Source organism: Emys orbicularis, chromosome 2, assembly GCF_028017835.1.
Source record: "Emys orbicularis isolate rEmyOrb1 chromosome 2, rEmyOrb1.hap1, whole genome shotgun sequence".
Taxonomy (NCBI): Eukaryota; Metazoa; Chordata; order Testudines; family Emydidae; genus Emys; species Emys orbicularis.
In genome coordinates this window covers 162,690,849-162,712,033 of record NC_088684.1, presented here as the reverse complement: position 1 = coordinate 162,712,033, position 21,185 = coordinate 162,690,849, and the positions used below count along the sequence as shown (strand labels likewise).

Sequence of the window (21,185 nt, the reverse complement as noted above, 5' to 3'; positions counted from 1 at the left end):
TAAGACGGAGAATATCTTATTGCCCTTATATAAATCCATGGTACACCCACATCTTGAATACTGTGGACAGATGTGGTCTTATCTCAAAAAAGATATATTGCCATTAGGAAAGGTTCAGAGAAGGGCAACTACAATGATTAGGGGTTTGGAACGGGTCCCATATGAGCAGAGATTAAAGAGGCTAGGACTTTTCAGCTTGGAAAAGAGGAGACTAAGGGGGGATATGATAGAGGTATATAAAATCATGAGTGGTGTGGAGAAAGTGAATAAGGAAAAGTTCTTCGAGTGATTGCTCATGTGTATTCCACTATAGGTGTGCGTGCTCGCCACGTGCACCGGTGCCGGAAGTTTTTCCCTTAGCAGTACCCGTACTGGGGGAGCACCGCTGCGACCCCTGGAGTGGCGCCTGTATATCGCACCATAAAGGGGGCTGCGTGCTCCCCCCACCCTCAGTTCCTTCTTGCCACCAGTGAAGGTAGTCGGAACTTTGTGCTCCAGCCTTGGCTGCAGCGATTATAGCCTTAGTGGTATCCCTTTCGTGAGTGAACAGTTTCTCTAGTTAGTATCCTGGCTCGGGGCATGCCCCATGGCCCAGGCTTCAAGTCGTGCGACTCTTGTCGCAATTTTATGCCCAGAAGCGATCCACACTCTCAGTGTCTTCGCTGTCTGGGCAAGGCTCACATCAGTGAGCGTTACAAGATTTGCAAGTCGTTCAAGCCTCGGACGAAGCGCAAACGTGATATCCGACTCCGGGCCCTTCTTATGGAGTCGGCACTGGCCCCGGCACCGACGCATCGACCCGACCCTGCGCCGGGCTGGTAGTGAGGCCCCATCTACCAGTCGGCACCGTTCCCCTGCTAAGAAGCAAAGGAAGACACAGCGGCGTCGAGACAAGGATAGGGGTGAGGCCAGACCCGAGTCGGGCAGCCCACGATCCCCGTCGGGACCTAGACCTCCGACTCGAGCTGAGCGGAGTAGTCCGGTCCCGTCCGCGCGTGCCTCTCCAGAAGCGAGGATGCCGTTGACACCGGAGGCAGCCCAGGCCGCGTGCGACATTCTTGCCCTACCGGTGCCGGGAGTACCACCCCAGTCGGGCCCCCGGTCCCGAGGGAAACGGCCCTTGGGTGCACACCAGCCCTCCCCGGATACATTGGAGGCGGAGGTGCCTCCCCATGCTGAAGGGCCTGCCCAAAGCCCGCGGCAAACTTCCACCCCGCGAGCCAGGTCTCCTGGGAGTGTGTCGGACTCCTCCATCCGGAGGGACCGCAGGCACCGGGACAAAAGGCGACGATGCTCCTCTTCCAGTCGGAGTGAGAGGAGCAGGTCTCGATGCCGACGGCACAGGCAACTCATACTCCAGCACCCTCTGGGATAGATGCCGCACTCGGAGTGCATCCCCGGCATCGAGGCGTCGTAGCCACGGTCGCCGGCGAGACTCGAGAGACAGTACCTCTGACGTTTACCTGTCTTCATCGTCGAGGTCGAAATCTCGGGGTCAGAGACGTCATGGCCGGGACCGGCACCGTACGCTCGTCAATGACCTCAGCGCCCAGCCGCCCTTCTCCGGGCCGCACTGCACCGGAAGAGCAAGCAGCTCTACTGGGGCCCCACACGACTCAGTGGCAGGGGGCGCCCTGGCAAGGACAATGGTGCCAGTGGGCACCGTGGCCCCAGTCGCCCGTACCGGCAAGACCCCGTTCCGTGGCCGGGGCTTCTCAGGTCCACTCAGCGTCTCTGCCCCGGCACCGTGACCAGTCCTCGGGGACCGAACCAGCGGCACCGATCCCGGGCCCGGATCCGGGGCTCGACCCGACGGAACCGCCAGACACTGTAGGCACGGCGCCAGCTACCTCCTCGGCACCGGACGAGTCCATTGCGGCGCCACCTCCTGTCTCTCAGGAGGACTTCAAGGCTCAACAGGAGCTCCTTCGATGGGTGGCCTCGAACCTCCAACTCCAAGCTGAGGAGATGGAGGAGCCGTCGGACGCCTTATTCAAGGTCCTGTCCTCTTCGGCACCGGGCCGTGTGGCCCTCCCTCTGCTCCAAAGGGTAGCCAATATTTCCAACGGACTTTGGCAGACCCCGGTCTCCCTGGGGCCTGTTTCTAAGAATGCTGAATGGAAGTATTTCGTGCCCACAAAGGGGCACGAATACCTATATACCCACCCGGTCCCGAACTCTCTGGTTGTAGAGTCAGTCCACCACCGTGAGAGGCATGGCCAGCCCATGCCCACCACCAGGGACAAGGACGCTAGGAGACTTGACACCTTTGGAAAAAAGGTTTATTCATCAGCAAGTTTCCAGCTCAGAGTAGCTAACCACCAGGCGCTACTGAGCCGCTATGATTTCAACCTGTGGGGGTCCCTTCCAAAGTTTGAACTCCTTCTCCAGGATAAGGACAGGAGGGAGTTCCGGGCCTTGGTCGACGAGGGTGCAGCGGCGGCCAAAGCAGCTCTCCAGGCTGCTTTGCATGCGGCGGACACAGCGGCCTGTTCGATGGCCTCCGCCATCTCCATGCGAAGGGCGTTGTGGCTCTCGCTGTCGGGGCTGTCCGTGAAGTCCCAGTCCATCATGCAGGACCTGCTGTTCGACGGGAAGACCCTGTTTGCGGACCAGACGGACACTCGTTTGCACGGGATGAAGGATTCCCGTACCACCCTGCAGACGCTAGGCTTGTATGTCCCGCCTGCCAAGGACAAGCCCAGACCTCAGCTCCTCCATTTCGGGGCAGATACGAGCCCCCGCCTAAGAGGCAGAGGGAGCAGAGGCGTAGGTCCCAGCGCCAATCGCGTTCGGCCCCGCGACCTGGCCCCTTGAAGGGCAAGAGGCCAGGGAAGAGGTGCTTTTGACTTGTTGTGGGGGGTCACCAGGCCTGTTGCCAGGGAAGCCCCCCAGTTAATAAAGTTGTTTGCCAGCCGTTTATCTGCCTTCTGACTGCAATGATCCCGTATAACGTCGGACCGATGGGTCCTCAGTACCATCTCCAAAGGGTACAGGCTGCAGTTCGCTTTGCCCCCTCCCCACCATCCTCCATCCCGGGAGCTTCCCGGGGACCCAGAGCATGCCCTCCTTCTAGGCCAGGAGGTAGAGCGTCTCCTTGCCCTGGGGGCGGTGGAGAGAGTACCTCGGGAATTCCAGGGCAAAGGGTTTTACTCCAGGTATTTCCTGATCCCAAAGGCGAAAGGCGGTCTCAGGCCCATCCTCGATCTGCGGAATCTCAACCAGTTTTCTGGTTCATTGCAAGTTCCGCATGGTGTCCCTGGTCTCTATTGTTCCATCCCTAGATCCGGGGGATTGGTTCACGGCCCTGGACCTCCAGGATGTGTATTTTCACATCCATATTTTCGAGGGGCACAGGCATTTCCTCCGTTTCCTGGTAGGTCAGGACCACTACCAGTTTACGGTCCTTCCCTTTGGCCTTTCTACGACCCCCAGGGTTTTTACAAAATTCATGGCGGTGGTGGCGGCCCACCTCAGAAAGAACGGGCTGCAGATCTTCCCCTACCTGGACGACTGGCTGCTCAAGGGCAAGTCTCGGTTTCAGGTGCAGGAGCAGATGAACTTCCTGCTACACACCTGCGCGGCTCTAGGCCTAGTTGTAAACGAGGAGAAATCCACGTTAGTCCCGGTTCAGCGCATACACTTCATAGGGGCGCTGTTAGATTCCCGGGTGGCCACGGCCTCCCTCCCACGGGACAGGTTCGAGACTCTCAAAGGTCTCATCGCCTCAGTCACGGCCTTCTCGGTAACCACGGCACGGGTGTGCCTTCAAATACTGGGCCATATGGCAGCATGCACTTATGTGGTGCAACATGCCAGGCTCTGGATGAGGCCCCTCCAACTCTGGCTGGACTCCCGGTATTCCCAGGCCAGGGACGACCTGGACAAGGTCGTCACGTTGCCACCCAAGGTGGTGGCAGACCTGCAATGGTGGTCCCTCCTGAGCAACATGCTTCAGGGTATCCCCTTCCGAGAGCCCCCTCCCTCATTAGATCTGGTGTCGGATGCCTCAGACCTGGGATGGGGAGCCCACGTGGGGGGCTTCAAGACTCAGGGCATGTGGTCACCTGCAGAACTGGCCCTGCACATAAATGTCAGGGAGCTCAGGGCCGTGCGCCTGGCGTGCGTGGCCTTCCGCCAGCACATAGGGGGGGAAAGTGGTCAGAGTCCTCACGGACAATACGACCGCTATGTATTATGTCAACAGGCAAGGAGGCACGCGTTCCGCGGCCTTGTGCCAGGAAGCCCAGCTCCTGTGGGAGTTCTGTATAGTCCACGACCTCCTCCTGAGGGCTTTTCACCTGCCCGGCGAGCGCAACACGCTCGCGGATCACCTGAGCAGGGTTTTCTCCCAACAGCACGAGTGGTCCCTGCACAGGGAGGTGGCCAGGTGGCTCTTCCTAGAGTGGGGCACTCCCCAGGTGGACCTGTTCGCCACCGTCCAGAATCGTTTGTGTCCACGATTCTGCTCCAGGGCGGGAGAGGGCGACGGTGCGATATCGGATGCCTTCCTGATTCCATGCTCGGGGCCCCTGTTTTACGTCTTCCCGCCCTTCCCCCTGATAGGCTGAGTCCTACAGAAGGTGAAGTCAGACGGGGCACGGATTATCCTTATAGCCCCGGACTGGGCCCGTCAACATTGGTACGGGACCCTACTGCAGCTCTTAGCGGCTCCCCCCGTGCAGGCTGCCTCTTCGCCTAGACAGAACCAGGCCATTTAGGAAATCCCCTCAGCTGTTTATTGCATTGGCCGAGCGCATGAGGGGGCGACCGGTTTCCACCCAGCGGATCTCGTGCATACGCACATGTTACAACCTGGCAGGGGTGCCCCTGCCTCCTATAGTGAAGGCTTATTCGACGAGAGCGCAGGCCTCGTCAGCGGCCTATGTGGCTCACGTCCCTATTCAGGACATATGTAGGGCTGCTACGTGGTCCTCTGTCCACACCTTCTCCTCGCACTATGCGATCGTCTCCCAAACGCGGGATGACGCTGGGTTTGGTAGGGCGGTACTCCACGCGGGTAACTCTTAAAACTCCTACCCACCTCCATCAGAATAGCTTGGAGTCACCTATAGTGGAATACACATGAGCAATCACTCGAAGAAGAAAGGACAGTTACCTGTTCCGTAACTGGCATTCTTCGAGATGTGTTGCTCAGGTGTATTCCACATCCCGCCCTCCTTCCCCTCTGTCGGAGTTGTCTGGCAAGAAGGAACTGCGGGTGGGGGGAGCGCGCAGCCCCCTTTATGGCGCGATATACAGGCGCCACTGCAGGGGTCGCAGCGGTGCTCCCCCAGTACGGGTACTGGTAAGGGAAAAACTTCCGGCACCGGTGCACGTGGCGAGTACGCACACCTATAGTGGAATACACCTGAGCAACACATCTCGAAGAACGCCAGTTACGGAACAGGTAACTGTCCTTTATTGTTCCCATAATATAAGAACTAGGGGCCACCAAATGAAATTAATGGGCAGCAGGTTTAAAACAAATAAAAGGCCGTTCTTCTTCCTACAGCGCACAGTCAACCTGTGGAACTCTTTGCCTGAGGAGGTTGTGAAGGCTAGGACTATAACAGGTTTAAAAGAGAACTAGATAAATTCATGGAGGTTAAATCCATTAATGGCTATTAGCCAGGATGGGTAAGAAATGGTGTCCCTAGCCTCTGTTTGTCAGAGGGTGGAGATGGGTGGCAGGAGAGAGATCACTTGATCATTACCTGTTAGGTTCACTCCCTCTGGGGCACCTCGCATTGGCCACTGTTGGCAGACAGGATACTGGGCTTCCATGCTGTGATAAGCTTTAAGTTTGTTTACATGTAGAATGTGGGACAGCATTACCATGAGGCCTCTTAACATATGTACTTCCGTCACTCTTCTATCACCTCAAAAGGTCCTTCCCCAGAATTTTGCATTTTTTTCACAGGGCTTAATACTAATACCATGTCCTCTATTTCAAAAGATCGTTTAGAAGTATGTTGGTCATATCATGCCTTTTGTTTGGACTGACTGTCCCTGAGTTTAGTCTGAACCATATCTGTGTCTTTAACTCTTTTCTAAACCTTTGTACATGTTCATTTACTGGCTCTCCCTCTGTCTCTTCAAAAAACCACTCCCCATATTCCCTTACTGGGGCTCCCTCTAAGACATATTCCTTTATTCATTCTAGAGTGCAGTCTGTCATTTGTCCATCTGCAAAACGTTGACAGCTGACAACTGCGACAGCTTCTTCAGTAACGGGTTAATTCCTCCCCTGGGGGCATGTGTCTTTCCTCTGCCATACAGGAGCTGGCCTTGGCCCCTCCTGCACCTGGAAACACACTGATTTCTTCTGCTGCAGTGGAGCTGGAGGGACTTTCCCCTCTCCCCTTAGCAATTTCTGGGTCTTTATAATTTCCTCCTGGAATCCCAGCACAATATTCCCTTTTACTATGTTCACAGCCTTAGTCATATGCAAAATATTCCCCACAAGCATTTCCATGCGGATACTATTTTGCACCCCCACTACTAAGTCACTCTTTAAACCTTCCCATTCCAAATGAACTCAAGCCAGAGGCATAAGAATTTTATGTTTCCCCAGTGCCAGAAGCTCTACCTCCTGGCCAGGCAACAGGTCAGTCCTTTGGACCATGCTTTCCCTGACGAGAGAGACCTGGGCACCAGTATGTCTCCACCCTGTGCATTCTTTGCCATTCACTTTGGCAACTTTAATAAATTCCAGGTCTACATCCACAGGGTCAGACCTCACAAAATTCATCGGAGGAGCTGCAGGGGTCCTGTGTTAAGGGCAGCTGCATTTGTCTGGGCTGGACAGGGTTTGGGCTTGGTTTCTTTTAGTTTAGGGCATTGATTTCTCAGGTGTTCAGTGGAGTTACACTGGAAGCACCTTCTTGGACCATTTTCCTGTCCCGGAGGTCTGTGGTGGGGATTTCTAGGAGAGGAATGATTCTGGGGTGGTGAATGCCTGGGCCCCGAACCTCACTATTTCCTACCTGGGGTGGGGTCCCTTTACCCTAGGTTTGTGCCCCTCATTCTGTGTCTTGCACTCATTAGACATCTGAGCTTGTACAAAGGAATCAGCCAGGATGGCAATTTCCTGCACAGAATGTAAAGCTTTATTCCATATTGCATGTCTGACCTCCTCAGAAGAGTTGCTTAGGGAAATGGTCTTGAGCAAAGAGATCAAACAATTGGTCATAGTTCTCAGCTCACTTTCCCTTTACCTGTTTTCTCATTAGATCACACATTTTATAGGCATAATCAGTACGACTCATGCCAGCACATTTCCTGGGTTTCCTAAAATGCAGCCTATACACTTCAAGAGTAATTTGAAACCTGTGCAAAACAGCTTTTTAAAATTCAGGATATTTCAAAGCCTCTCCAATTGGCATTTCATTAAATATATTTAAAGCTTTACCAGAGAGTTTTGCAATCAGTGTGGGGACTTTCTTGTCCTCTGGAACCTTACGAACCTCACATAGCTATTCAAAAGTGTTAAAATATTCGTCAATACAGTCTGTTTCCTTGTATGCTGTGCACAACTTATCTCAGCTGAATGCTCCTTGGATGAAGGGAATGCCTGGGCACTGTGGGATCTATCCATGTCTTGCCATCATATCCAGATTATACTCTCTTTTCTCCTTTTCTAGGGCTTCTTTGTCTTTCAGTTACATGGCTCGTCAGCGTGCAACTTCCTGCTGCTGCGTTTCTGCCTTCCTCTCCTTGGCTTTCATGTCTGTGTACCACTTCTGGTGTTCACACTCTGTCTTTTTGTTCTTTCTCTGACCTAGCTTTATAGTTGCTTCTGTGGTGCTCATGTTTATGCTTTACTATTCTATTTCTCTTACCCAAAATAAACAAACAGAAAATAACAAACTGTAAACTCTCTTTATTGTTCCCAGCCACCACACTTGAGACTCACTTAAAACTGTTATACCAGTGCTTAAAGTGTAAATCTCCATTAAAATACCAGTCTTTGTATAAATCCTGTTTCGACTACGCCACTGTCACATTCTGGGGTGCAATCCAGACCAGTGAGGGATCGTGTCACCGATTGCCCTGCAAACTTTGATGCCTCAGAAAGCTTTGCTGCTATAGCTCCCAACTTGGGTCGCTCTCAATCAGCCTGCAGGTCACACTCTGAGTATGTATAGTCACAGCCCTGGTCCAGTAACTCTGATCCCAGCAGCCTGTCAGCAACACTTCAGTAACACTCTGGCTCCCAGCAGCCTTGGTTGTTGACTTACAGGGTGACCCCAACACACTCCCAGTCCCGAATTTTCTCAGAAATGTGTGTTCTGCACTGTCCTTCCCTCTCCTGGGCAATTCAGATATTAGAGGTTCCTTGCTCCCGTAAGGGGTCAATATGCAACAGTTTGCTACTTTAACTGGAGTTTACTCAAACAGTTCAGTTCAACCATAGCACTGGATTAGTTTTAAAGAATAAAACTAATTTATTAACTACAAAAAGAGATTTTAGGTGAGTACAAGTACAAGGTATTACAAAGTCAGAAATGGTTACAAGAGAAATAAACATCTGACGCTTCCTAGTAGCTAAAACTTGACAAACTAGACTTTGAATCAAGGTATAATCCTTACCACACGTTCCCAACAACAGTGCTAAAGTCAGGATCTGTCCCCAAACTCCAAAGGGCTGTTCCTTTGTATTCTTAGGCATGTGAGAGAAGGAGGGGGGATGTTTTTGCCCCTCACTCTTGTAGTCCAGTCCCCCTTTGAAGTGGATTCTTCTGAGGATTACTCCTCAAAGCAGAGTTTATTCAAACATTAAAGAAGGCTACGTGGAAGTGGCCCCATGCTCTTTCTTCTCCCCTGAGTATGCTGAAATACAGATTTGCCTTGTCTCACTCTTGCTGTCTCAAGAACCCTGTTTACTACTTTTATGTAAATTGAGGTAAACACATTCCATTGTATAAGATAAACCTGTTTAACCACTCTTGCCCAGGGTTGTGTGGGTTTGAACATGTGCCACATCATAGAGGGGGAATTCATAACTTTACATATAATGTTGCTACATACATTTCACCATGATATTATTGACCAGTGCGTTATTAGTTTTCAGATGATACCTCACAAAGCATATTTTGTACAAAGGTTATTACATAAATCTGTAGGGTGTGAATACAGGGGTGCATTCGGTCATAGGTTTATTTTGTATAAATCTGTTTCTTTCTCGTGCTGTTAAAGAGAGCTCTGGTGGTTTAAAATTTTATCCAAAGTACACTTAATGCTATGGTGGCACAGCTGATTCAGTGTAGACATTACCTATGCTGACAGGAGAATCTCTTCCATCAGAGTAGGTAATCCGCCTCCCTGAGAGGCAGTAGCTAGGTCGACCGAAGAATTCTGGCCTCTGTTTACACCTACCACATGCTCTCTTGAAGAGATAAACCAGAAGACACCTTTGTGTGGAGCTCTGGAGGAGGGGGTATTTAAGCTGTGGGTGAAGCCTGAGGGATCAGTACTGGATCTAGGGGCAAGGCAGGGGGCCATGTGGTCTAAGCTCTCAGGATAAGGTACTAGACGGAGGAGTTGTACCCCAAAAATATACCTGTGGACCTCAAGACAGTGGCAGTGCCTGGACTCTTAATCCTCTGGAGTCTGAACAAACACCTGGGAAGTCAGTGGTTAGATCCCCTGTAGCAGTTTGCTGAGGGGCCAAGAGGAGACGCTTGTCTGGGGCTGTTCCGGTCTTCCTAATCTGTAATGAGTCAATCCTAACAGTTCTGTAGCTGTCCATAGCGCATTTCAAATAAAATAAGGTATACAAGAACTGAATTTCTAATGTCAAAAGTTTTTGAAAGAACCTTTTTGCTTTTATTTTGTGTATAAACAAACAAAATACCCCATTGTTTTTTGTTTGCGGGCCACCTTTAAGGAAAGACACTCCATGGATCGATAGGCCTAAAATCTAACCTACACTTAAAATCCCCCTAAAAATCCATAGTTTGTTTACTGTGAACTCCCCTAGTTGAGGGCTGCAACATAGATAAAACACCAACTTTTCAGCTGGGTGGTTTGTCATCTACATATAAAGGGTATTGATTTATCTCACTCACCTGGGCATGCATCACGTCTGTCCTTGTGAACAGGCAGGATATTTAAAATCTCTGAATTGCTTCAGTACTTGCATATTTCTGTGCCTTGCATTCTCCAAGAAATACCATAGAACCTCAGAGTTATGAATACCTCAGTAATGGACGTTGTTCATAACTCTGACATTTTTGTAACTTTGAACTATACGTTATGATTCTTTCTGAAGTTTACATCTGAGCATTGACTTAGTACAGCTTTGAAACTTTACTATGCAGAAGGAAAAGGCTGCTTTAAACCATCTTAATTTAAATGAAACAAGCACAGAAACAGTTTTCTTACCTTGTCAAATCTTTTTTTAAACTTTCCCTTTATTTTTTTAGTTTGTTTAACACAGTACTGTACAGTTTTCTTTTTCTGTATCTCTCTCTCCTGATGCCTGATTGCATACTTCCAGTTCCAAATGAGGTGTGTGGTTGACCAGTCAGTTCATAATTCTGAGGTTCTACTGTAGATGTTTTGCAAACCAAAATAAAACTAAATTATAAATAAAAATCTTAACAACCTTACCTGTCCAGTTCAGGAGTGTACTGAAAGAGTGTAATGTTTATATTATTTTTTGTCATTGGTTTAATAATAGCTGGGACTTCTGTAAATGTCTTTTGTACAAAAATCTCAAAGCTTTTTATAAGCACTCAAGCATCGCAGCGTCCTTTTTTTCTTACGAGTTTGCAAAAGATGCCATCTTTAAACTACTCCACTTCGTGAATAAAAAAGCAATTTTCTAATGGTTTTAAGTAATTTTGATATTAAAAATTTGCTGTAGTAAATCTTTGGCTGGTCAAGATACATTTAGAAAATACTGACAGTTTACTTTTACTATTATGTTCACTTTTATAAAATTAGGACTGGGCTCTTGGAGTTCTGCATGCCAAAATAATTGCTGCCATAACTCTGATGGGCCCACAATGGTGGTTGAAAACAGTTATCGAACAGGTAAGAAAGTAACATTTTTTTTCTTTGTTAGAACACATTAAAATATAAGTTAAAGATAAAAAAGAACAAAAACAAGGAAGGACCTGAACCGAAGATTGGTAACTCCTATTTCAAAAGCCATGTATGTCCATCCCCCACTCCATTTGAGTTAACATTATTTAGCAATTTTTCTTTCTCCAAATACCTGGTTATGTCCTGCAATGTTTTTCCTCCAGATATTTCTTAACAGTCTCATTTCTTGGTGCTGATATTTCTCAGTAATCATAACTTTTTTTAAACACCTGGTCCTTGAGTATCTGTCTTCTGATTTAGATATTACCGGGCACAAAATTTTGTTAACTGGGATTCCAGGCTGTAAATAAAAATTAGCTATGTGGAAAAAATCTTTGAGAATAGTGTAGTCTTTTTGAAAAGTTTTGATTTTTTTTTTTATATTAGCTAGGAAATTTAAAGTTAACCTTAACTTTGGAAATTGTAATGTATGGAAATACACAATTAAAGTCATTCATTCAGTCTTAACTGATTGTCTGCCAGCTGTGCACACACTGTACATGGAGACTTCTTGCTAAAGGTTCTTGTTTATGACTTTAAGTCTGTAATCTACTAAATCTACTTTATTTGCGTAGTTGGTCTGTGAAGTTGAACTCAGGAGTACATGGCTTTGTACGTAAATGCAAATTGCCTGCCGTGCTGTGCCCATGGGTATAAACTACCTAATATGAGGTCCAGCCTTTAAAGTGTAGTTGTAGGCCATATCTGGAGTATTGCGTTCAGTTTTCAGCTTTAGAAAGGATGTGGACAAATTGGAGAGTCCAGCAGAGGACAACGAAAATGATTAGGGGGCTGGGGCACATGATTTTGAGGAGAGGCTGAGGGAACTGGGCTTATTTAATCTGCAGAAGAGAAGAGTGAGGGGGGATTTGATAGCAGCCTTAAACTGCCTGAAGGGGGTTCCAGAGAGGATGGAGCTCGGCTGTTCTCAGTGGTGGCAGATGACAGAACAAGGAGCAATGGTCTCAAGTTGCAGTGGGGGAGGTCTAGGTTGGATGTTAGGAAAAACTATTTCACTAGGAGGGTGGTGAAGCACTGAAATGGGTTACCTGGGGAAGGGGTGGAATCTCCATCCTTAGAGGTTTTTAAGGCCCGTCTTGACAAAACCCTGGCTGGGATGATTTAGTTAGGATTGGTCCTGCTTTGAGCAGGGGGTTGGACTAGATGACATCCTGAGGTCTCTTCCAACCCTAATGATTCTGTGATAATCTGTTTAAAAATAATACCTGTGAGGGTCTATGTTTATTTTAATAATCCTAGATCACATCTGTTCAATTTATAAGTAAACAGATGGTCTTTCTAAATGCCAACCTTGTCAACTCACCCTGGAAACAGAGGGTCAGCCTGTATTACTTCTGGTTCACAAATCATGAGTAGTAGTAATTTTACAGCAGTTCTGTGCAGTAATGACTTCCTGTTATAATCAGGATTTGGGACCTCATTGAATTGGATACTGTAGAAACACATAGTAAAGAGACCCTGTATGTCCAAAAAAATAATCTAAAATAAAATAATCTGTTTTATTAATGGTGGAATAGAATCTTACTTTCTTCCATAGCTGCTGGCTTTTCAGTGTTAACAAGGAATACAAAGCAGTAAACATTTATTTTAGTAAAGTTAAGCAGCTATATGCTTAGAGAGAGTAACTGTTGTACAAGAAAATGCCATTTTTACAGTCACTTCTCAAAATAAAATGGTGTTTTAAGAAGTTTGTAGTGCCAGATACCACAGCTATAGTCTCTGCTAAATCTCTGTATGACCATGCTTTCATTTGAAACAGGGTATTGTTTTTGGTAATTGTCCCAAACATTGTCTCATTTGGTGAAGTGAGGTAAATGCTTCACTTTATGCTATATGGGCCCTATGTAAATGCCAGACAGTCAGAATATTTTACTCTAGAGACATGGGTACTTTTGTTTAAGTCTCTCTTATTCTTATTTCAGGCTCAGCTACATCACTTCTCTGTTTTGGGATCACTAGCAGGGTGATGGTACAGTGTTTGAGGGCAGGATTTTTTCTTGGTTTTCATTGCTCTGTAGGTCACACCAAGTAAAAATGGTTTGGGTGAAAAGGGGAGTCAGGGATAATGGAGGAGCTGAGGGAGAGGGAAGTAATTGCTGGGAAGGAACCTGGAAGTGAACTTGGAGGGTTGTTGTGTGTGGGTGGGAGAAGTATGGAGCAGATTTTTTTTAGGGGGGAAGGAATTGTTAGAGAGTTGGGGAACCTCCCCCATGCAGACCCTGGCAGACCCTTAACCTCTCCCATTCAGTCAAGCACATCTGCCCCATCCCTGTGTGGCCCTGCACCTCTACTCCCCCCGATCCCATGTGGCCCTGAACCTCACTCAGCCAGGCAATGCGGCTCTGTCTCCATGTGTCCCTGCATCTCCACTTCCCATTCAGCCCCTGGCTCAATGTTATCACCCACTAGCTCCTATGCCCCTGCCGTACTCTGTCTCTCCCACTAGCCCTTCTGAACCCCAGTCTGTATAACCCCCTCTCCCAGCAACCCTGTGTGCCCCGCTCTGTCTGTCCTGGGCCTTCTCACTTGGCCACATGGGCAGGGCGCTGTGAGGAAGGCAGCCTCTGCCCCCTCCCTCTCCGTGGTTGGCTGCTGCACTCCATGAGCCAGCTGCCCTCTCTTCTGGTGCCACAGCAGCTCCTGGTGGGCAAAAGGTGTAATTGCACTGTGACCCCTCTCGCAGTTTCTCTTCACCTCCCCATCAGAGTCAATTATTCTGGGGGGGGGGGGGGGGGAGGAGGGAAATGTGAGGGGAACATTAATTCTGTGCTTGTACAGTGGTGCAGAATGCCCCCAGGAAAAGTGTATAGACACTTCTATAGTATTTATCATGTTAGTATCTGAGCACCTCTTCAAAATGAAGATATATCACTTACCTCTGGAAGATGGAACTCTTCTCCTTTTTCTAAACTGCTTTCTTAGTCCTTTCCTACATATGCATGGGCAATAGTTAGTTGCTGACAGTAGTTCTTCCTGGTTCCACTTCAGCTAATTTTAAAAGAAGTTTAACTGCTAATATAGACTGGATAAAACAATTCTCAATAAGGTTACAGAAAGTATGAAACAGACTTGTTGGAACCACTTTGGAATTTCATAGAATCATAGAATATCAGGGTTGGAAGGGACCTCAGGAGGTCATCTAGTCCAACCCCCTGCTCAAAGCAGGACCAATCCCCAGACAGATTTTTGCCCCAAATCCCTACATGGAGCCCTCAAGGATTGAACTCACAACCCTGAGTTTAGCAGGCCAATGCTCAGACTGTTTTGTTTGAAGTGTTGTTGTCTTCCCTTGACTTTTCAGAAGAGCCTATATTTGAGCTTCAGATCATGCTGCCAACACTCACTTGTTCAGTCAGGCTCTTGGTTCAATGATGTTTTGTTTTTAGTTTGGAGATTTTGGGGTAGCTTTATTTTTTGGTGGGTTGGCTGATTTTATCATAATATTCTTATCACCATATTTCCTTTCACACCCACTGCATGCAAGTTACTTGTTTTGCATGTACACATGCCTACTGAATGGCATTTTGGTACAAGTTTACACTACATTACTTTATACTTATACATCAAGGATATAACTGTAGATTTAAAGGTGAGGAAAAATCTAATAGTGACTACTGTTTTAGGCGACAAAGAGTCCTGTGGCACCTTATAGACTAACAGACATATTGGAGCATAAGCTTTCGTGGGTGAAGACCCACTTTGTCAGACACAGTTTTCGGTATTTAAGTAGGATGAAAGTTAGGATAGAATGGATGGGAGATAGACTAGATGCTACAGTTCCTTGTTTTTGCAGTTTACATTGCTGACATTTATGGACTAACTGGAGTATAATAAAACCTATTAGAAAAAGGACCACTGAGGGAGAAACAGAATGGGTTGTGTGTTACAGTAGTATGTGTATCTGTAGACACGCAGATGTCTCTGAATTGAGGAGTAATGATAGTGTGAGAGAGAAGAGAGATTGTGTATTATTAAAATTAGAAACCTGGACATATTTTAAAGAATGTAAAAAAACTTAGTGTATAATGAAAAATTACATAGGTATGTATGCTAAATACTTTCATAATTATGGATCAAAATTCATGGAATAAAAAATTTAATTAACAGTTGTTAAACACCTGCTTTATTAAAAACCAGTTACTGAAACATTTTTGTATTTCCATAACATCACCAGCAGTACTAAAAATAAGTTTTGCAGTTACTGCTATTTTTTCTACAGTCTTAGCCATTTCTCCAACTGTCCTGAAAAACAGCATTTCTTAGGCCTGGTCTACACTAAAAAGCTAGATTGACCCAGCTACACCACTCAGGCATGTGAAAAATCCAGACATCTGAACAGTGTAGTTAAGCCAACCTAACCCTTGGTGTAGATAGCGCTGGGTTGATGGAAGAATTCTTCCATTGACCTAGTTACTGCCTCTCGGGGAGGTGGATTACAGCTGTGTCGCTCTAGCATTTCAAGTGTAGACAAGCCCTAAGTCTGTGGTAACCTGTGAAGGTTTCACCACAGTTATTTAACTAGGTACATTTAAGAAAAATATTGAAGTACTAACAAAAAAACTTGAATTATGTGAAACACTTTTATTTACCAAAACCTGTAGCGATTGTTTCTGATTCACTCTTTTTAATTGTTTTGTCTTTCTTCTTAGGTTTATGCAAATGGCATTCGTAATATCGATTTACATTTTATAATTCGTAAACTGGCAACACCTGTCATCTCTGTTCTATTACTTTCCCTTTGTGTACCTTATATCATAGCTTCTGGTGTTGTTCCTTTGTTAGGTAAGTATAAATTATAGGTATTTGTTTTGTTATCTGGCCATTGTGCGGAAGAGGGGCTATGTGTACACTACCACTTCTGTCGGCAAAATTTTGTCGCTCAGGGGTGTGAATATTCCACCCCCCTGAGTGACATAAGTTACGCCAGCATAAGCGCTAGTGTGCACAACACTATATTGGTGGGAGAGCTTCTCTCGCTGACATAGCTACCACTGCTCGTCGGATGTGGATTAATTATGTCGATGGGAGAGAACTCCCATTGGGATAGAGCAGCTACACAAGAGATCTTACAGCAGCACAGCTGCATCGTTCTCTAGTGTAGACATAGCCTTAGATATACAGTATAGCATCAATGTTAACTAGCAAATTTAAATGCTTAAATAGTGATGTCACCATGCATTTTGTTTAATTTTTATGATACATTGAATATAAATATGTTTTAATGAGATATTAGAGAGACTAAGTGGGTGAGATAATATCTTTTATTGAACCAACTTCTGTAGGTGAGAGAGAAAGCTTTCAAGCTTACACAGAGCTCTTCAGGTCTAGGAAACGTACACAGTGTGTCACAGTTAAATACAAGGTGGAATAGATTGTTTAGCATAAGTAATTAACACTCATTTCATTTCAAGGTAAAGTGGCCAGTTAACATCTCTCCAATAATTTGGGGGAAGGAGAGCTGGGGGAAGGGGGGTTAAGTGGATTATATATATATATTGTTGTAATAAACCATTAATCCAGTGTATCTATTTGGTCCATGATTTTAGTGTCTAGCAAAGTTAGGAATTTAAGCTCCCAGGCTCATTTTTTTTGAAAATATTGTGCAGGTTTCCATTGAGGATGACAACTGAGAGGTCAGATATAGAGTGATTGCTTTCTGAAAAGCAGTCACCCACAGATGATATGGTGTTTTCGTCTTTTATCATTTTCTGTGTGAGTTCATTAGAGAGCTAGTGATTGTCTGGTTTCACCCACATAGTTGTTGTTGGGACATTTTGTGCACTGGATAAGTACACCACATGTTGCGATAGGCATGTGTAGGACCCATGGATTTTGAAAAGTGTGTCATGGGGGATGTTGATCATTGTAGCAGTGGAGATATGTCTACAGATTTTGCATCTGTTGTTCTCTGGTGCTGCTTTGAGTTGGTGTCCTGGTCTGAGGAGAGTTTGCTTCTGATGATGAGCTTGAAGAAGTTGGGGGTTGTTTGAAGGGCAGAAGTGGGGGTTCAGGAAAGATTTCTTTCAGGATGTGGTTCCCATTGAGTATAGATTATAATTGTTTAATGATACCATGTATGGCTTCCACTGTGGGGTGGTAGTTGATACCCGTAGTTGTCAAATATCACAGAGGCCAGGCACCTTTTAGTGTAGGTGGACATATTAAAAGCTTATTGAGCTGAGGAAAAGGAGTTAATTCTTAGAGAGGGTGCGAAGGGAAGACTAAAGTAGATGAAACTAATGTATTTTGTTTTGTATTGTTATCACTACATTAAAGTTGTTAAAATGTTTCTGAATTTGAGTTCTGCTTAAATTTGAGTTCCATAGATGTGGACTGTTTCCACCTGCTTTCTAGACCAGTAACTAAATTGTGCAAATTTCAGCAGAAACATAATAAAGAATTCAAAGTTTTGATGGAACATCAGTTTTGGTTACCACTTGTTTGTTGTTGATAAGCTTTTATATGTGAGGCAGTTATGGATATAAGGAGTCCAGTAATTGTACCAGTTTGTCATTCACCTCTTACATGAATGTAGGTGAACATCTCATCATATCTGAAACTATATATATGTTAGTAAGCAAGCAGGACTCCTGCTCACTGTTTGGTTTTGCAACTTGGGTTTTCACGATGCTTACAACTTCAGGGCCAAGTGCCCAGTTGTTATGTTGGATCTTTTAAAATTCTGGAAATGTTGTTTGCCTATTCTCCAATAAAAGTGTAACATAAATGAGCACATACAAACTGTTTACAAACTCATGATTTTAATTAAATGAAGGAGTGGGGGTAAAACTAGATACTTACTAGCAATAGAACTGAAGGTATGCTTGTTTACAAGGGTAGGCAAATTAGTTTATTTTCCTCAATTATGATTCATTTGATACATAGTATTTAGAAATGCATATTTCATGCTAATATTTAGCCTTACTTGTGGTAGTTCACTGGGAGAGAGGGGGAGAAAACTGCATGTTCTGTTCAATAGTGCTGTTGGATACTGCAAGATGTAATGGATATATGTGGACCTAACTATATATATTTTGCAGGTGTTACTGCTGAAATGCAAAATTTAGTACAGCGCCGAATTTATCCTTTCCTACTCATGGTGGTGGTTTTGATGGGGATCCTGTCCTTCCAGGTCCGCCAGTTCAAGCGCCTTTATGAACATATTAAAAATGACAAGTACGTACACATCACCTGCCCTGTAGCTGGACATTTTTCTTAAATTGTGACAAATGAGGTCAGACCTCTTTTGAATTCAGAAATGATGTAACGCCGTGCACCATTTCATTGCTGTGTCACGTGATGGAATGGGCACATTCTTCATGCACATTCTTGGCACCAATCATATATAATTAGAAAGCATATTTTCTTTAACATATTTGAACAAATGATATTTGCTGTGTAATGATTTTTCTCAATGCGACGTTGGAGAAACACTGGGGAATTAAATATTTAGCTGAAAAATCTCAATGTGTGTAAGTTCCTAATAAAAGTGCAAGATTCCTTCTCAATAAAATATTGTTACTAAGGGACTGGATGGCTAAAGAAACTTGCAATGGATTTCAGGTTACCAGTTCAAATATGGCCTCCGCTGGTATTTGGTAGCAGTGAAAAGTCACTAAAATGTAACCGCTCTAGATGATTTTGTTTCATGAGAACAGCCATTCTGGGTCAGACCAGCTGTCCATCAAGATCAGTATCCTGTCTTCTGATATGGCCAGTGCCAGGTGCTTCAAAGGGAATGATCAGAACAAGGCAATTCCAAGTGATCCATCTTTTGTCATTCAGTTCCAGCTTGTGGCAGTTGGAAGTTTAAGGGCACTTAGAGTGTGTGTGTGGGGGGGGGGGGGGGGGGGGGTTTCCCTAGTAGATGTATGTGCTTTACAAAACTAAACCTGAATGGCTCTCTTATTGACATCACTAGAGAAGCCAAAGACTGGATAAGTGAAATGAGTGAGCAAACATCTCACCACTAGATGTGGCCCTTGCAGCACTGCGGTGAGGCACAGTGGTAGCACAGCTTGGGAAAGTACAGCCTGTGCTGCATTTGTACTGTGAATAAGCAGACTGTTTTGCCCTAAAAGGTTTTCAATTTGATACTCCTCCGCTTTATTAAAAATTTAGCTACTGTTCTGTACTTGACTGAAGAACAGTACACATTTCCTCTCTGTAAGTAACCTTATTTTACAACAAATCATGTACTTGTAGAAAAGGGGAACTTACACAATCAGATTTTGAAGTAATTTACAAATAAAGCATATGCATGTAAGATAGTGCAAAGTTAGTTCTTTAAACTTAACCTTGTTGAATTAAATCATTGATATAACACAGAACTTCAACAGGGAATGTGGCTTATGCTGTTTATGTGAAGTTGTAAAATAAGTGCACATGACAAAAGATGACAGTTTGGAAAAAGGAACATGAGAAAAGACTGAGGAAGAGAATGATAGATTGGTTCCTGAAGGAAGTGGGTTCTCAGGAAGAATTAGTAGAAAGAGGGGGGCTTCTGATCATGGGGATTAACATTAAAAAAAGGCATGAAACTGAGTGCAAAAGGCAAAAAGCAGTAATGTGACAGGATTAAGAAGAATGTAAGGAGCGATTTGGCAAGGGGGCAGTGGTAGAAGGAAATCACATTGTGCCAGGGTCAACAAACTACCGCCTCTCAAGGAGGTGGATTAACTATGCTGATGGTAGAAGCTTTCTCATCTGTGTAGCATTGTCACTGAAGCACTACAGCGGCGCAGCTGCATCCCTACTGATGCAGTGTTTTAAGTGTAGACCTGCCCTCAGGCGGCTGTTTTGAAGAAGAATTTGAAAATGTAACCCAACTACAAAGGGTAGAAATATTTCTTTAAAATAAAAGCTGAGATTCTGAGGTAATCAGGACTTAGGTCCCTAGACACAGACCAGTAATGCCTGTGTTTAATCCTGCCCTGCCAAGAAGGTGCAAACTAAGAACCTGATTTTAAGTAAAAGGATGGAAGGAAGCCAGTGAGGAGGTTCAAGCGTGGAGTAACAAACTTGGTTGGAATGACAGGGGGAGGTTACGTTAGTAGTAGTGCTTTCAATACACTGGACAGTAGAGGGGTGAGAAAAGTGCATTCATGACATTTTACCATTTTGTTGAATAATGACTGTTTGTCTTTAAAATCCCAGGTACCTTGTTGGGCAACGACTTGTGAATTATGAGCGAAAATCTGGTAAACAAAGCACATCAACACCGCCACCTCAGTCTTCACAAGAATAGAATGGTCACATTAAACACCTCAACCTTTTCTTTGCCTTTAAATGTCCTTTTTCACAGACTTTTCTTCAATCTTTGGATATCCTTCCCAATGATCTTCTCAGCAGTGTTTTTATTTTTTGCTTCTCTTCGTAGCATTCAGATAGCAGTTAAGGTTCTGCTCCTTTACCTGCATATTCTGATGTTATCAGTGCTGTCTGAGGTCTGTAAATGTGTAAATAGAAGTATCCTGATACCTAAAACGTTGGATTAAAAAGAATGTGCATTGTACATCTTTAAAAAAGTATATTAATTTATTAAATCTAGTTGTCACTTTATTTTGGACTGCTGTTCTGTTGACAAACAATGTGCCACAAAGCAATGGTGCAAAGAGGCAAGTCATTTTTATAAAAATTGGAGCATATTTTATGGTGTTCATGACAGTCTTATTACAGTAATATTAATATGATTTTCTTGGGCTGGAAGGCCCCACTGGGAATATAAAAAGGAAATAACCACCCTTCCAGTCAGCAGTGAAGTAAGTGGCTGTGGTAAGAACACAATGAACTATGTACCTTACTGTCAGTCTTTTTTATTGTTTTGTATAACACCAAAGCTGTTGTACATTTTCTATTGCCTGATTATTTTGTTCATGTGTCTGGGTTTGTAATATTGTACAGTTACTGGTAGGTCAAGAAAAATATTTCCTTATTTAGATAGTACTTGTAGGGGCTCAGCGACATTAATTCTTTAGCACTGGAAATCAGGATTTCATGATTCTAAGCACTAAATCAAAATTCAGTAGCGCTAAATGGTGGGAGCACTTAAACCTGCCAATTGAGGGGTA

At 45.1% G+C, this 21,185-nt stretch overlaps 1 protein-coding gene across 2 annotated transcripts in view; it reads left to right on the top strand.

The window, feature by feature from the left end:
- Positions 1 to 20,676, top strand: part of MARCHF6 (membrane associated ring-CH-type finger 6) — a 122,244-nt gene extending 101,568 nt beyond the window's left edge. For both annotated transcript variants that reach the window (XM_065398618.1, XM_065398617.1), the window contains 4 exons: positions 10,954 to 11,043; positions 15,765 to 15,897; positions 18,156 to 18,291; positions 20,272 to 20,676. In XM_065398618.1, the coding sequence (XP_065254690.1) occupies positions 10,954 to 11,043; positions 15,765 to 15,897; positions 18,156 to 18,291; positions 20,272 to 20,362 (450 nt within the window). In that variant the 3' untranslated portion in view covers positions 20,363 to 20,676. The remainder of the gene's footprint in view (positions 1 to 10,953; positions 11,044 to 15,764; positions 15,898 to 18,155; positions 18,292 to 20,271) is intronic.
- Positions 20,677 to 21,185: the final 509 nt, after the last annotated feature.